The sequence below is a fragment of the Bombina bombina genome, chromosome 7 (genome assembly GCF_027579735.1).
Source record: "Bombina bombina isolate aBomBom1 chromosome 7, aBomBom1.pri, whole genome shotgun sequence".
Taxonomy (NCBI): Eukaryota; Metazoa; Chordata; class Amphibia; order Anura; family Bombinatoridae; genus Bombina; species Bombina bombina.
This window is the reverse complement of record NC_069505.1, coordinates 463,060,522-463,077,862: the sequence shown is the minus strand read 5'-3', so window position 1 is coordinate 463,077,862 and position 17,341 is coordinate 463,060,522. Positions and strand designations below refer to the sequence as shown.

At 44.2% G+C, this 17,341-nt stretch overlaps 1 protein-coding gene across 3 annotated transcripts in view; it reads right to left on the bottom strand.

Moving 5' to 3' along the window:
- The window catches only part of LOC128666734 (oocyte zinc finger protein XlCOF6.1), a 70,234-nt gene that overhangs the window by 18,988 nt on the left and 33,905 nt on the right, over positions 1 to 17,341 (bottom strand). For all 3 annotated transcript variants that reach the window (XM_053721487.1, XM_053721486.1, XM_053721488.1), the window contains one exon: positions 16,340 to 16,441. In XM_053721487.1, the coding sequence (XP_053577462.1) occupies positions 16,340 to 16,441 (102 nt within the window). The remainder of the gene's footprint in view (positions 1 to 16,339; positions 16,442 to 17,341) is intronic.

The window sequence follows — 17,341 nt, the reverse complement described above, 5'->3', positions numbered from 1 at the left end:
ACCCATGAAGGTCTTTAAAAACCCCAGTGCATTGTGTGCTTAAATAGAGTTTCTGTTATATCTTTACTTATTAATTAGGCATGGGTATTTGGATGCCTCAGAATGTGGAAGAAAGAGGCCGCTCGCACTTTTTGGAGACTTATTTCTTCTTCTGAAAGTGCAATAAGATCAGGGCAAATCCAAATCTTAGTGTGTTGCCCTCAGAGGAATCCTAAACCTCTGAATACACGTCTATTATTAACAACATTTTTTAACTAAACAACGGAGGTTAAAGAGACTGTATACACAGTGTAAATACATAAAGCTTCACCCCCGGGAATGCTCTGGCGTCATGTTGTGGGATTAAAAATATTTTATATCTTTTTTTGCAGCGTCTATCGATTAGAAATGGCCGCTAAATTTCTCCATCCCCATTAAGTCCTCCCCTTTATACTAGTGCTTGTTATACCACATGACGTTACAACGTTGTGCACAAGTGTGTGTATCCTGTAGTTTTTAACAGCAAAAGAGCAGGGGGACGATGTCAATACTGCACCATATTTTCACGATGCAACTTCCTGTGCAAGCGCAAATTCACATAAAACAAACCTAGAAGAGTATTTGTGAGTCGTTTGCGTTTGGCTAATGCTTCAAATATAGAAAGAACCAAAAGCAAGGTGTGGGAAGAGTCTGGCACCATTTTTAATCGATAGACGGCACAGAAAAACTAAATTTATGCTTACCTGATAAATGTATTTCTTGATACGGTAAGTCCACAGATTGTCATCAATTACTGTTGGGAATATCACTCCTGTCCAGCAGGAGGAGGCAAAGAGCGCCACAGCAAAGCTGTTAAATATCACTCCCCTACCCACAATCCCCCAGTCATTTGACAAAAGGGAAAGGAGAGAAAGGAAGTAACACAAGGTGCAGGGGTGCCGGAGGTTTATATAAAAAGAAAGTGTCTGAATACAGGGCGGGCCATGGACTCACTGTGTCAAGAGATAAATACATTTATCTATCAGGTAAGCATAAATTTAGTTTTCTTTCTAATGACACAGTGAGTCCACAGATCATCATCAATTGCTGTTGGGACACAGATGATAAGGGAGGGACAAGACAGGAACCTAAACAGAAGGCACCACTGCTTGAAGAACCTTTCTCCCAACAGAAGCCTCAGCAGAGGCAAAAGTATCGAATTTATAGAATTTGGAAAAAGTGTGCAAAGATGACCAAGTTGCAGCCTTGCAAATCTGTTCCACAGAAGCTTTATTTTTGAAGGCCCAGGAAGAAGAAACAGCCCTTGTGGAATGAGCTGTGATTTTCTCAGGAGGTTGCTGTCCAGCAGTCTCATATGCCAAGCAAATAACGCTCTTCAGCCAAAGGGAAAGTGAAGTAGCCGTAGCTTTCTGACCCTTGCGTTTCCCAGAAAAGCAAACAAACAATGCAGAAGACTGACTAAATTCCTTAGTTGCCTGCAAATAAAATTTTAGCGCTCGCACAACATCCAGATTATGCAACAAGCGTTCTTTGTGAGAAGGAGGATTAGGACACAAAGAAGGTACAACGATTTCCTGATTAATATTCTTGACCGAAACAACCTTGGGCAGGAAAACCAAACTTAGTACGCAGAACCACCTTATCAAAGTGAAATATAAGATAAGGGGAATTACACTGTAAAGCAGAGAGTTCAGAAACTCTTAAAACAGAGGAAATAGCAACAAGAAACAAAAAATCCAAGATAACATCTTATATCTAAAGAATGCATAGGCTCAAAAGGAGCCTGTTGTAAGACTTTAAGAACAAGGCTAAGACTCCATGGACGAGTAACAGGTTTAAACACAGGCCGAATTCTAACCAAGGCCTGACAAAGCAATTACACGTCTGGCACATCTGCCAAGCGCTGATGTAACAAAATAGACAATGCCCAAATCTGACCCTTTAGAGTACTTGCCGACAAACCTTTCTCCAGACCTTCCTGGAGAAAAGACAAATCCTAGGGATCCTTACTCTACTCCAAGAGTATCCTTTGGATTCACACCAATACAAGTATTAACACCAGATCTTATGGTAAATCCTGCGAGTCACAGGCTTACGAGCCTGAATCAAGGTCTCAATAACCGACTCTAAAAATCCACGCTTAGATAAAACCAAGCGTTCAATCTCCAAGCAGTCAGCTTCAGAGAAATGAGATTTGGATGAAGGAAGGGACCCTGAAGTAGAAGGTCCTTCCTCAGAGGAAGTCTCCAAGGTCGAAAGGATGATATTTCCCCTAGGTCTGCATACTAAATCCTGAAAGGCCACACCGGTGCTATGAGAATTACAGACGCCCTCCGCTGCTTGATTCGAGCAATGACTCTTGGAAGGAGAGCTAATGGAGGAAACAGGTATGCTAGACTGAAGTTCCAAGGAACTGTCAGAGCATCGATCAGAAATGCCTGAGGATCTCTTGACCTCGAGCCGTATCTCGGACGTTTGGCATTCTGATGAGAAGCCATGAGATCCAACTCCAGCTGCCCCCACTTGAGGGTTAAGCTGCAAAACACATCCGAATGAAGTTCCCACTCCTGCTCAGAAGATCTGCTTCCCAATTGTCCACTCCTGGGATGTGGATCACAGAAAGACAGCAGTTGTGGGTCTCTGCCCACTGAATAATTCGGGCCACCTCTGTCATGGCCAAGGAACTTTGAGTTCCCCCCTGGTGGTTGATGTAGGCCACCAAGGTTATGATGTCCGACTGGAATCTGATATGCCGGCCTAAGGCTAACTGAGGCCAGGCTAGAAGAGCATTGAAGATTCCTCTCAGCTCCAAGATGTTTATGGGCAGGACTGACTCCTCCTGGATCCATAAGCCCTGAGCCTTCAACGAGATCCATACTGCTCCCCAACCTAGAAGGCTGGCATCCATCGTCACAATCACCCAGGAGGGTCTGCGGAAGCAAGTACCCTGGGAGAGATGATGCTGAGAAAGCCACCATGGAAGAGAGTCTATTGACGCCTGATCTAGATCTACATGCAGAGACAGGTCTGTATAGTCCTCATTCCATTGTCTGAGCATGCATAACTGCAGAGGTCTGAGATGGAACCGAGCAAACGGAATGATGTCCATTGAAGCCACCATCAGATCGATAACCTCCATACATTGAGCCACTAATGGCCGTGGAAAGGACTGAAGGGCAAGACAAGGGTAGAAAATCTTTTTTCTGACCTCCGTCAGAAAAATCTTCATTAAAAGGGAGTCTATTATGGTCCCCAAAAATACGACCCTTGTAGCTGGAGCCAGAGAACTTTTTTCCCAATTCACCTTCTATCCATAGGATTGAAGAAAAGACAACAAGATCTCTGTATGAGATTCTGCTTGTTGAAAAGATGACGCCTGAACCAGAATGTCATCCAGATAAGGTGCCACTGCAATGCCCCAAAATCGAAGCACAGCTAAAAGAGCCTCCAGAACCTTTAAAAAAAATTCTGGAAACTGTGTTTCCGAAAGGAAGGGCCACAAACTGGAAATGATTGTCCAAAAAGGCGAATCTCAGAAACTTGTGATGGTCCCTGTGAATGGGAACATGAAGGTATGCATCCTTTAGGTCTATGGTTGTCATGAACTGACCCTCTTGTACCTAGGGAAGAATGGAGCGTATAGTCTCCATCTTAAAGGATTGCACTCTGAGAAACTTGTTTAAACATTTTAGATCTAGGATTGGTCAAAAGTTCCCTCCTTTTTGGGAACTACGAACAGATTCGAGTAAAATCCCAGACCCCTTTCCTGAAAGGGAACTGGAACTATTACCCCCAGGGCTGTAAGGTCCTTGACACTGTAAGAATGCCTCTCTTTTTATCTGGTCTACAGATAATCTGGAGAGGAGAAACCTGTTTCTGGGAGGAAAAGATTTGAAGTCTATTTTTTATCCCTGGGATACAATGTCCACTGCCAGGGAATCTGGTACATCTCTTATCCAAGCCTGGGAAAAAAGAGAGAGTCTGCCCCCTACAAGATCCGCTCCCGGATCAGGGGCCAACCCTTTATGCTGACTTGGATTCAGCTGAAGGCTTTTTAGATTGCTTTCCCTTATTCCAGGACTGGTTGGTCTTCTAGGAAGGCTTGGCTTGATCTTGCTTGGAGGAAGGGGAGGAAGACTTGCCTTTAAAGTTACGAAAGGAACGAAAATTACTCTGACGTCCCTTCTGCTTATTCTTTTTATCTTGAGGAAGAAAATAACCCTTCCCTCCAGTAATATCTGAGATAATTTCTGCCAAACCAGGTCCAAACAAGGTCCAAACAAGGTCTTACACTTGTAAGGAATAGCCATGAGCTTAGATTTAGATGAAACATCCACAGACCAGGACTACAACCACAAGGCCCTGCTCACTAGGACCGCAAAACCAGAAATTTGGGCTCCCAGTTAAATAACCTGTAAGGAAGCATCTGTAATGAAGGAATTGGTTAACTTGAGAGCCTTAATCAAGTCCTGTGTCTCATCAAGAGGGGTATCCATTAAAAGAGATTTAGACAATGCATCAAACCAGTAAGCCGCAGCGCTGGTAACAGTGGTGATACACACCGCAGGTTGCCATTGTACACCTTGGTGGACATACATCTTTTTTAGTAAAGCCTCCAATTTTTTATCCATTGGATCTTTAAAAGAACAAACTATCCTCTATGGGAATATTAGTCCTCTTGGCCAAAGTGGAGATCACTCCTTCTACCTTAGGAACCGTCTGCCATGACTCCTTAATAGAATCCCCTATAGGAAACATCTTCTTAAAAATAGGAGATGGAGAACACCAGATCTTTCCCATTCTCGAGCAATAATCTCCGCAGCATGGTCAGGAACCAGACAAATCCTCCACCACGGAGGGAACATCAAGGTATTTGTTCAATTTACTAGACTTTTAGGATTGACTACGATAGTTGTGTCGGAGTCGTCCAAAGTAGCCAAAACCCCCTTAAGTAATAAGTGAAGGTGTTCTATCTTAAATCTGAAGGATACCACTTGAGGATCAGAACAAGGAATTACACTGTCTGAGTCTGAGATTTCCCCCTCAGATGCTACCGACATATCTTTTTCCTCAGGCTTATGGGAAGCGACACTCTGAATAGCCAGAACTTGATCAAATATTTTATCTCTATAGCTTAAAGTTCTCTCAATGCATGAGGAACAAAAAGGAACTGGGGGTTCCACCTGACCATCAAAACATAACTGACAAGCAGCAACTTTGCCTAGGATAATGGTTTGAAAAGCCTCTTGATCCATCTTATGTAATAAATAAGGATAAAGTATAAAAATTATTTATTTGAAAATAAAAAATAAATGTGTACTGTGTCTTTAAATAGAAATGTGTGTTAGCGCAACAAACCAAATAGACCTCAGGCTACCTATACACCTCAATAGCTTTACTGAGGTGCCTACCTGTACTGCAGCTCACAGAGTGACTTCCCTCACAGAAGAAACAATCCTCTTTTTCAAATACAGAGCGGTTACAGAGCCCTAACTGCCTAAAAAAACGGCTTACAGCAGTAATCTCCATAACCAAAAGTTAAAGTATAAAAACTACTATAACACACTGAGCCACCATAAATCACCTCACAGTCTCAATGCCCAAACTGCCTAAAAGAAACCCCAAACATGAAGGTTTAATAAAGTCCCATATTAAATAAGACAGTTTTTAGCTGTAACAAGTGCCAGCAATCTCCTTGCAAAAGAAAATTAAAAGGGCACTTACCTGAAAGTGCTGTCCGGCAGCAGAACAGCTCACCTGGTTTGAGAGGGTGCAGCACCTCACATGGACCTGTGAAGAGAGAAAAACTGAGTAAACCTACTCAGGTTTTCTAGTTAGGGTAGCAGATTCTTGAGAAAACGCAGTGAGGATTGTACCTCACAAGTTCTTAAGTGCTCAAAAGCCACCACTGCCCTACTGCAGAGGCTGATGTGGATTAAGGCTAGACCCCAGAAAAGAACAGAGTAAGCTTACCCTGCTAAAAAAATAATAAAATTTTGATTGAAGAAAACTTCTCATCAGACACCTAAACATCACCTCCTCCTTGCACTACAGAAAAAAGGGAATGACTGGGGATTGTGGGTAGGGAAGTGATATTTAACAGCTTTGCTGTGGTGCTCTTTGCCTCCTCCTGCTGGTCAGGAGTGATATTCCCAACAGTAATTAGAGATGATTTGTGGACTCACCATGTAATTAGAAAGAAAAGAAAATTTATGCTTACCTGATAAATTTATTTATTTTTTGATGCGATGAGTCCACGGATCATCTTAATTACTAATGGGATATTCACCTCCTGGTCAGCACCACAGCAGAGCTGTTAAATAGCTCCTCCCTTCCCTCCCACTCCAGTCATTCGACCGAAGTTAAGGAAAGAAAGGAAAAGCCAAGGTGCAGAGGTGTCTGAAGTTTACAATAACCCACAACCTGGCTTACAAGAACAGGGCGGGCCGTGGACTCATTGTGTCAAAAAATAAATAAATTTATCAGGTAAGCATAAATTTTCTTTGTTATGACTAATGGGATTCAATACCCAAGCTAGAGTACGCAGATGATACGGGAGGGACAAGACAGGGAACCTAAACGGAAGGCACCACTGCTTGAAGAACCTTTAACCCAAAAACGGCCCCAGCCGAGGCAAAAGTGTCAAATTTATAAAACTTGAAATGTGAATAGAGGACCAAGTAGCAGCCTTGCAAATCTGTTCCACAGAAGCTTCATTTTTGAATGCCCATGAGGAAGCAACAGCCCTCGTGGAATGAGCGGTAACCCTCTCGGGAGGCTGCTGTCCAGGAGTCTCATATGCAAAACGTATGATACTCTTCAGCCAAAAAGAAAGAGAAGTAGCCGTAGCTTTCTGTTCCTTACGTTTGCCTGAGAAAATCACAAACAAAGAAGAAGACGGACGAAAGTCGCCTGCAGGTAAAACTTTAAAGCACGGACCACGTTTAAATTGTGCAGAATTCGTTCTTTCTGAGAAGAAGGATTAGGACACAAAGAAGGAACAACAATTTCCTGATTAATGTTCCGATCAGAAACAACCTTAGGAAGAAATCCTAATTTTGTACGTAAAACTACCTTATCTGAATGGAAAATAAGGTAAGGAGACTCGTACTGCAATGCCGAGAGCTCTGACACTCTACGAGCCGAAGAAATAGCAACAAGAAATAAAACCTTCCAAGATAACAACTTGATATATAAGGAATGCATAGGCTCAAACGGATCCTGACCAAGGCCTGACAAAATGATTGTACATCGGGAACATCCGTCAGACGTTTGTGTAACAAAATACATAAGGCCGAGATTTGACCCTTTAGGGAACTCTTCGACAAGCCTTTCTCCAAACCTTCTTGGAACCCTAACTCTACTCCATGAGTAGCCCTTGGATTCACACCAATAGAGATATTTACGCCAAATGTTATGGTAAATTTTTCTAGTTACAGGCTTACAAGCCTGAATCATGGTCTCTATGACCGAGTCAGAAAACCCCCGCTTGGATAAAATTAAGCGTTCAATCTCCAAGCAGTCAGCTTCAGAGAAACTAGATTTGGGTGAAGGAAGGGTCCCTGAATCAGAAGGTCCTTCCTCAATGGAAGTCTCCAAGGTGGCAGAGATGCCATCTCCAACAGATCTGCATACCAAATCCTGTGAGGCCAGGCCGGTGCTATGAGGATCACTGAGGCCCTCTCCTGTTTGATTCGAGCAATTACCCAAGGAAGAAGAGTAAACAGAGGAAATAGGTATGCTAGACTGAAGGTCCAAGGGACTGTCAGAGCATCTATCAGCTCCGCCTGGGGATCCCTGGACCTCAACCCGTATCTCGGGAGCTTGGCATTCTGTCGGGATGCCATGAGATCCAATTCCGGCTGACCCCACTTGAGAATAAGGCTGGAGAATACTTCCGGATGGAGTTCCGACTCCCCTGGATGAAAGGTCTGCCTGCTCAGGAAGTCCGCCTCCCAGTTGTCCACCCCTGGGATATGGATCACTGATAGACAACAAGAGTGGGCTTCCGCCCACTGGATTATTTTGGTTACCTCTGTCATCGCTAAGGAACTACTCGTTCCTCCCTGATGATTGATATAAGCCACTGAAGTTATGTTGTCCGACTGGAACCTGATAAACCGGAGTGAGGCTAACTGGGGCCAGGCCAGAAGGGCACTGAAGATTGCTCTCAGTTCTAGAATGTTTATAGGAAGAACAGACTCTGACTGAGTCCAAACTCCCTGAGCTTTTAGGGAGCCCCAGACTGCTCCCCACCACAGAAGGCTGGCGTCTGTTGTCACAATCACCCAAGATGACCTGCGAAAGACGATACAGAGACAACCACCATTGAAGAGAGTCCCTTGTCTCCTGCTCCAGAGTTATTCGAGGAGACAAGTCCGCACAATCTCTGTTCCATTGTCAGAGCATGCTTAACTGCAGAGGTCTGAAATGGAACCGAGCAAACTGGATGATGTCCATTGCCGCCACCATCAGCCCCATTACCTCCATACATTTAGCCACTGATGGACGGGGAGTAGACTGAAGGACTAGGCAAGTATCGATAATCTTTGATTTCCTGACTTCTGTCAGAAAAATTTTCATAGACAGGGAGTCTATTATGGTTCCCAAGAAGGTTACCCTTGTGTCTGGAACTAAGGAACTCTTTTCCAAATTTACCTTCAACCCGTGAGTTCTCAGAAAAGATATCACCATGTCGGTGTGAGATCTTGCTTGTTGAAAGGATGGCGCCTGGACTAGGATGTCGTCCAGATAAGGCACCACCCCAAAGCCTTGTGACCGAAGCACCGCCAACAGTGACCCCAGAACCTTTGTGAAAATTCTGGGAGCAGTAGCAAGACCGAAAGGAAGAGCTACAAACTGGAAGTGTTTGTCCTGGAAGGCAAACCTTAGGAACTTGTGATAATCCCTGTGAATAGGAACATGTAGGTATGCGTCCTTTAAATCCACAGTTGTCATAAATTGACCCTCCTGGATTAAGGGAAGAATGGAACGAATAGTTTCCATCTTGAAGGACAGAACCCTTAGAAATTTGTTTAGACTTTTGAGGTCTAAAATTGGTCTAAATTGTTCCATCCTTTTTGGGAACCACGAACAGATTGGAATAAAAACCCTGACCCGTTCCAGTACTGTAACAGGAACAATCACTCCCAGGGCGAAGAGGTCTCTTACGCATTTGTAAGAACGCCTCTCTTTTTGTCTGGTTTGCAGATAATCTTGAAAGAAGAAACCTGCCTCTGGGAGGAAAACCTTTGAACTCTAGTTTGTATCCCTGGGACACAATCTTTATTGCCCAGGGATCCTGAACATCCTGAACCCAAACCTGAGTGAAGAAGGAAAGTCTGCCCCCTACAAGATCCGGTCCCGGATTGGGGGCATGCCCTTCATGCTGTCTTGGCTTCAATAGCAGGCTTCTTGGATTGCTTTCCCTTAGTCCAAGACTGGTTAGGTCTCCATGCAGGTTTGGATTGTTTCTGCTTAGAAGAGGAAGATGAAGAATTTCCTTTGAAATCATCCTTTGTTTGTTTCTCTTATCTTGAGGGAGAAGATGACCCTTACCTCCAGTGATATCAGAAATAATTTCTGATAGACCAGGTCCAAACAAGGTCTTGCCTTGTAAGGAATAGGCAGAAGCTTAGACTTAGAGGAAACATCCGCAGACCAAGGTTTTAACCATAAGGCTCTGCGGGCTAGAATAGAGAAACCCAAAATCTTAGCTCCCAGTTTAAAAATTTGAAGGTAAGCGTCCGTAGTAAATGCCTTAGCTAGCTTCAGAGCCTTTATCCTGTCTTGGATCTCCTGCAAGGAAGTCTCAGTCCAGAGAGACTCAGACAATGCATCAAACCAATAAGCCGCCGCACTAGTGACGGTAGCAATGCACGCAGCTGGCTGCCATTGCAGACCCTGGTGAACATAAATCATCTTAAGTAGACCCTCTAACTTCTTGTCCATTGGATCTTTGAAAGCACATCTAACCTCTATGGGAATAGTAGTTCTCTTGGCTAGGGTGGAAACGGCCCCTTCCACCTTAGGAACTGTTTGCCAAGCCTCCTTGAAAAAGAGTCAGCTATGGGAAACATCTTCTTAAAAATAGGAGAGGGAGAAAAGGGTATACATGGCCTCTCCCACTCCTTAGTAATGATCTCCGAAGCTCGCTTTAGGACTGGAAATACGTCTGAGTAAGAAGGAACCTCAAAATATCTGTACAATTTACTAGACTTCATAGGGACAACCACTACAATGGAGTCACAGTCGTCCAAAGTAACCAAAGCCTCCCTGAGCAACAAGCGGAGGTGTTCTAGTTTAAACCTAAAAGTTACAACCTCCAAGTCCGTCAAAGACAATAAACATTCTGAGTCTGAGATTTCACCCTCAGATGCAACAGCAGTACCCTCCTCTTCGTGACCTTGGGAGGGTACCTCCGAAATTGCAACAATTGCATCAGAACTTACTGAATGTCTGGTTTTCCTCTAACGTTTGCCCTGCAACATTGGGAAAGCAGACAATGCATCAGAAATTGTAGAAGACATGAGAAAAGCTATGTCTTTTAAAGTAACTCCAGCGGGCGCTAGAGCAGAAGTGCAGGGCAATGCTTGTGTGGGCGGTAAAATTTGGGATGCTTGGGGAGAAAGCTGCGGCATACCTTGACCCTCGTCATTAGACTCCTGGACAGCATCCGCTTTTGAAAAATTTTGTTCAGAAAAAATCTTTTCCCTATAGGCTAAAGTCCTCTCAATACATGAGGGACAGAAAGGGACAGGTGGTTCCACATTAACATCCAAACATAAGGAGCAAGTGACGTTTTGCAAGGCTTCTTGGTCCATGCTGTTTACTATGTATGAATTAAAAAAAACTCCAAATGAATAAAAAACTTTGTACAGAAAAAAACACATTACTGCGCCTTTAAATTTAAACCTGTAACTTTTTTACTCTGCTATGTCACATAGAAATTAAAGCCCAATGAATTTCAATCAGACACCCTTACACCTCAGCAACCCTGCTGAGGCGCCTACCTGACCGCCAACCAGGATTCACTATCCCCTTCTAGTGGAACTGGGATGATCCGGTACTTCAGCAACAAAATACGTAGACAAATAGCACTAGAACCGCCTGCTCAATACATAAAAAACCATGCGGTTCTAGTGACACGCTCTTCAGCCGTCTTTGCAACAGAAGACGTGTCTCAGAGTGCTGCGCAGTTACAGGAAAGCGCGCAAAGCCGATAGGCCCACCCATCGTGGACGTTACTGTACATTTATCTCTCGAACTGCTTATTTTGCTTGATTAACCCGTTGAGAGAAATAACCACCATAGTGATGTTAAAATAAGCTTAACTCCCAGCCCCAGTGCCTGCAATTATAGCCGTCAAATTACTCTCCATACAATGAGAGTTTGATTTCCCAAACATAAAGAGCCCCTGTTAACTGAGCTTTATATGTTTCATATTGTGTAAATAAAAGTGCCCACTTTTCCTCTGAGTTTTTGATTTTGGCCCCAGAATAAAAAAGTAGCACTTATCTTACATTTGCCTGAGAGCTAAGGCAGCTCAAAGTCTTGAAAGGTCCTATCCCTCACATAGACCTGTGGAGAAATAAAAGTCTGAGTAAATCCACCTCAGGCAATAGAAGATAGGGCAACATCATAATATGAGAGGCGCAGTGAGAATTATGTCCCACAAGTTCCCATTGCTCTAAAGCCACCAAAGCCCTACTGAAGAGACTGATATGGAACCAGGCTACACCCTAGAACAAAGTAGCATACTCTGGCACTACTTTAAAAATAATAAACTCTTGATTGAATAATCTAATCTAACACCTCACTTTACCGCTTCCTATCACTAATGTAGGCAAAGAGAATGACTGGAGTGGGAGGGAAGGGAGGAGCTATTTAACAGCTCTGCTGTGGAGCTCTTTGCCTCCTCCTGCTGACCAGGTGGTGAATATCCCATTAGTAATTAAGATGATCTGTGGACTCATCGTGTCATAAAAAAGAAAAGTTATTTTTAATCCTATAGTAGTTCTTACTAAAACATCATGCAGGCAGATTGCTGGGGTAGAAGCTATACGTATAAGTTAGTGTTTACACTCATACACATATCACACACATACACTCACTTGTACCCTGTATCCCTCAGACACATCACACACATACACTCACCTGTACCCTGTATCCCTCTGACACATCACACACATACACTCACCTGTACCCTGTATCCCTCAGACACATCACACACATACACTTACCTGTAACTTGTATCCCTCAGAAACATCACACACATACACTCACCTGTACCCTGTATCCCTCAAATACATCACACACATACACTCACGTGTACCCTGTATCCCTCAGACATATCACACACATACACTCACCTATACCCTGTATCCCTCATACACATCACACACATACACTCACCTGTACCCTGTATCCCTCAGACACATCACACACATACACTCACCTCTACTCTGTATCCCTCAGACACATCACACACATACATTCACCTGTACCCTGTATCCCTCAGATACATCACACACATACACTCACCTGTACTCTGTATCCCTCAGACACATCACACACACGTACACTCACCTATAACCTGTATCCCTCAGACACATCACACACGTACACTCACCTGTACCCTATATCCCTCAGACATCACACACGTACACTCACCTGTACCCCTCAGAAACATCACACACATACACTCACCTGTACCATGTATCCCTCAGACACATCACACACATATACACTCACCTGTACCCTGTATCCCTCAGATACATCACACACATACACTCACCTGTACCCTGTATCCCTCAGATACATCACACACGTACACTCACCTGTACCCTGTATCCCTCAGACACATCACACACACATATATTTATATATATATATACACTCACCTGTACCCTGTATCCCTCAGATACATCACACACATACACTCGCCAGTGCCCTGTATCCCTCAGACATATCACACACATACACTCACCTGTACCCTGTATCCCTCAGACACATCACACACACAGACACTCACCTGTACCCTGTATCCCTCAGACACATCACACACATACACTCACCTGTACCATGTATCCCTCAGACATATCACACACATACACTCACCTGTACCCTTTATCCCTCAGACATATCACACACATACACTCACCTGTACCCTTTATCCCTCAGACATATCACACACATACACTCACCTATACCCTGTATCCCTCATACACATCACACACATACACTCACCTGTACCCTGTATCTCTCAGACACATCACACACACATACACTCACCTGTACCCTGTATCCCTCAGACACATCACACACATACACTCACCTGTACCCTTTATCCCTCAGACATATCACACACATACACTCACCTATACCCTGTATCCCTCATACACATCACACACATACACTCACCTGTACCCTGTATCCCTAAGATACATCACACACATACACTCACCTGTACCCTGTCTCCCTAAGATACATCACACACATACACTCACCTGTACCCTGTATCCCTCAGACACATCACACAAATACACTCACCTGTACTCTGTATCCCTCAGACACATCACACACATACACTCACCTGTGCCCTGTATCCCTCAGGCACATCACACACATACAAATCACACACATACACTCACCTGTACCCTGTATCCCTCAGACATATCACACACACATACACTCACCTGTGCCCTGTATCCCTCAGACACATCACACATATACACTCATCTGTGCCCTGTATCCCTCAGACACATCACACACATACACTCACCTGTACCCTGTATCCCTCAGACACATCACACACATACACTCACCTGTACCCTGTATCCCTCAGACACATCACACAAATACACTCACCTGTACTCTGTATCCCTCAGACACATCACACACATACACTCACTTGTACCCTGTATCCCTCAGACACATCAGACATATACACTCACCTGTACCCTGTATCCCTCAGGCACATCACACTCATATACTCACCTGTACCCTGTATCCCTCAGACACATCACACACGTACACTCACCTGTACCCTGTATCCCTCAGACTCATCACACACATACACTCACCTGTACCCTGTATCCCTCAGACTCATCACACACATACACTCACCTGTACCCTGTATCCCTCATACACATCACATCACATCCACTCACCTGTACCCTGTATCCCATCAGACACATCACACACATCCACTTACCTGTACCCTGTATCCCATCAGACACATCACATCCACTCACCTGTACCCTGTATCCCTCAGACACATCACACACATACACTTACCTGTACCCTGTATCCCTCACACACATACTTACCCTGTATCCCTCAGACACATCTCACACATACACTCACCTGTACTCTGTATCCCTCAGACACATCACACACATACACTCACCTGTACCCTGTATCCCTCATACACATCACACACATACACTCACCTGTACCCTGTATCCCTAAGATACATCACACACATACACTCACCTGTATCCTGTATCCCTCAGACACATCACACACATACACTCACTTGTACCCTGTATCCCTCATACACATCACACACATACACTCACCTGTACCCTGTATCCCTAAGATACATCACACACATACACTCACCTGTACCCTGTCTCCCTCAGATACATCACACACATACACTCACCTGTACCCTGTATCCCTCAGACACATCACACACGTACACTCACCTGTACCCTGTATCCCTCAGACATATCACACACATACACTCACCTGTACCCTGTATCTCTCAGACACATCACACACATACACTCACCTGTGCCCTGTATCCCTCAGACACATCACACACATACACTCACCTGTGCCCTGTATCCCTCAGACACATCACACACATACACTCACCTGTATCCCTCAGACACATCACACACATACACTCACCTGTACCCTGTATCCCTCAGACACATCACACACATACACTCACCTGTCCCCTATATCCCTCAGACACATCACACATACACTCACCTGTACCCTGTATCCCTCAGACACATCACACACATACACTCACCTGTCCCCTATATCCCTCAGACACATCACACATACACTCACCTGTACCCTGTATCCCTCAGACACATCACACACATATACACTCACCTGTACCCTGTATCCCTCAGACACATCATACACATACACTCACCTATAGCCTGTATCCCTCAGACACATCACACACATACACTCACCTATAGCCTGTATCCCTCAGACACATCACACACATACACTCACCTGTACCCTGTATCCCTCAGACACATCACACACGTACACTCACCTGTACCCTGTATCGCTCGGACACATCACACACATACACTCACCTGTACCCTGTATCCCTTAGACACATCACACACATACACTCACCTGTACCCTGTATCCCTCAGACACATCACACACATACACTCACCTGTACCCTGTATCCCTCAGACACATCACACACATACACTCACCTGTACCCTGTATCCCTCAGACACATCACACACATACACTCACCTGTACCCTGTATCCCTCAGACACATCACACACATACACTCACCTGTACCCTGTATCCCTCATACACATCACACACATATACTCACCTGTACCCTGTATCCCTCAGACACATCACACACATACACTCTCCTGTACCCTGTATCCCTCAGACACATCACACACATACACTCTCCTGTACCCTGTACCCCTCAGACACATCACACACATATACACTCACCTGTACCCTGTATCCCTCAGACACATCATACACATACACTCACCTATAGCCTGTATCCCTCAGACACATCACACACATACACTCACCTATAGCCTGTATCCCTCAGACACATCACACACATACACTCACCTGTACCCTGTATCCCTCAGACACATCACACACGTACACTCACCTGTACCCTGTATCGCTCAGACACATCACACACATACACTCACCTGTACCCTGTATCCCTCAGACACATCACACACATACACTCACCTGTACCCTGTATCCCTCAGACACATCACACACATACAATCACCTGTACCCTGTATCCCTCAGACACATCACACACACTCACCTGTACCCTGTATCCCTCAGACACATCACACATACACTCACCTGTACCCTGTATCCCTCAGACACATCACACATACACTCACATGTACCCTGTAACCCTCAGACACATCACACACATACACTCACCACAGTCCGTCATCACTAAGACACATCAAACATGTACCCTGAGTCCCTGAGACACATAACACACATACTGTATCACGTACACTCACCTGTCTCCTGTATCACTCAGGCACATACATTAACCCGTGCCCCCTTTGTCATGTCACATATGCATACACTCACCTGTGCTGAAATTTTCACACATTTCTTGTTCTGGAGCTTCCTGCTCGTCCCTTACATACAAATCGTCCGTTATCTCCACTTTTAATATGTCATCCTCTTCATCTGGACAAACACAAACAAAGGATGCACAATGTAAGTTTATTTAACTTTAATTATCTTCTACGATTTCAAAATAGAGAAAAACATGTTAGCAGCAATAAATAAGAAGGTTGTTGTAGGTTTTACATTTAATCTGCGTGATATATGCCTTGTACAGACGCCCAGCCTAGGAAACTGCTGATCACTGCATTAACTCTGGGTGTAAAAAACCTTCTGACCACCAGTGATAAACTGCTTGGTCCTTTCTTCCATAGAAAACGTCTTTCTACTTTGACACATGCCCTCCCCTTCATGTCCTACAGCTCTCCCTGACACCTACAAACTGTTCGACCTCACTGCTTTGGTTCCCAGATTTTTTTTTACTTTGAATATTTTTTTACTGGTAAGATACAATCTAAATAAGGGTGACCCAATCATAACACACAATTTAAGCATTTTTCTCCCTCCATATTGTAGATATATTTTAGTCGAGGCACTTGCAGCCTTGTCCCAAGCAGTTGGGCGAAACTGGCAAGTGCCCCTATCTAGTCACCGTGGGTTGTGCAAATAGCAGCACTCAAACAACTCCTGCACAAACTTAATATATTTGGTTGCATGTTGTAGGCAGAAAAAGGTTATGTAATCACAGGATCACATGATCTGTTTATTTAAATGGTCATTTTGTTGCTATACTAGAACTGTGCAAATAACCGGAATTCCGCGCACCTACGCGTTTTGTCTCAGTAAATACTTGTTTCAGGTGAAAATAGATTGCAGTACTTGTCATGCACGATCATCTTAAAAAAAAGGCTCTCATACTTATTAACCATGTACTGCCTTTTACCCTCCTACCAGCATTAATAAGCTTTTAAATTTATAACTGAGGCTTTAGGGGAAACCTACAGGTTATGCCTAGACAAGTAC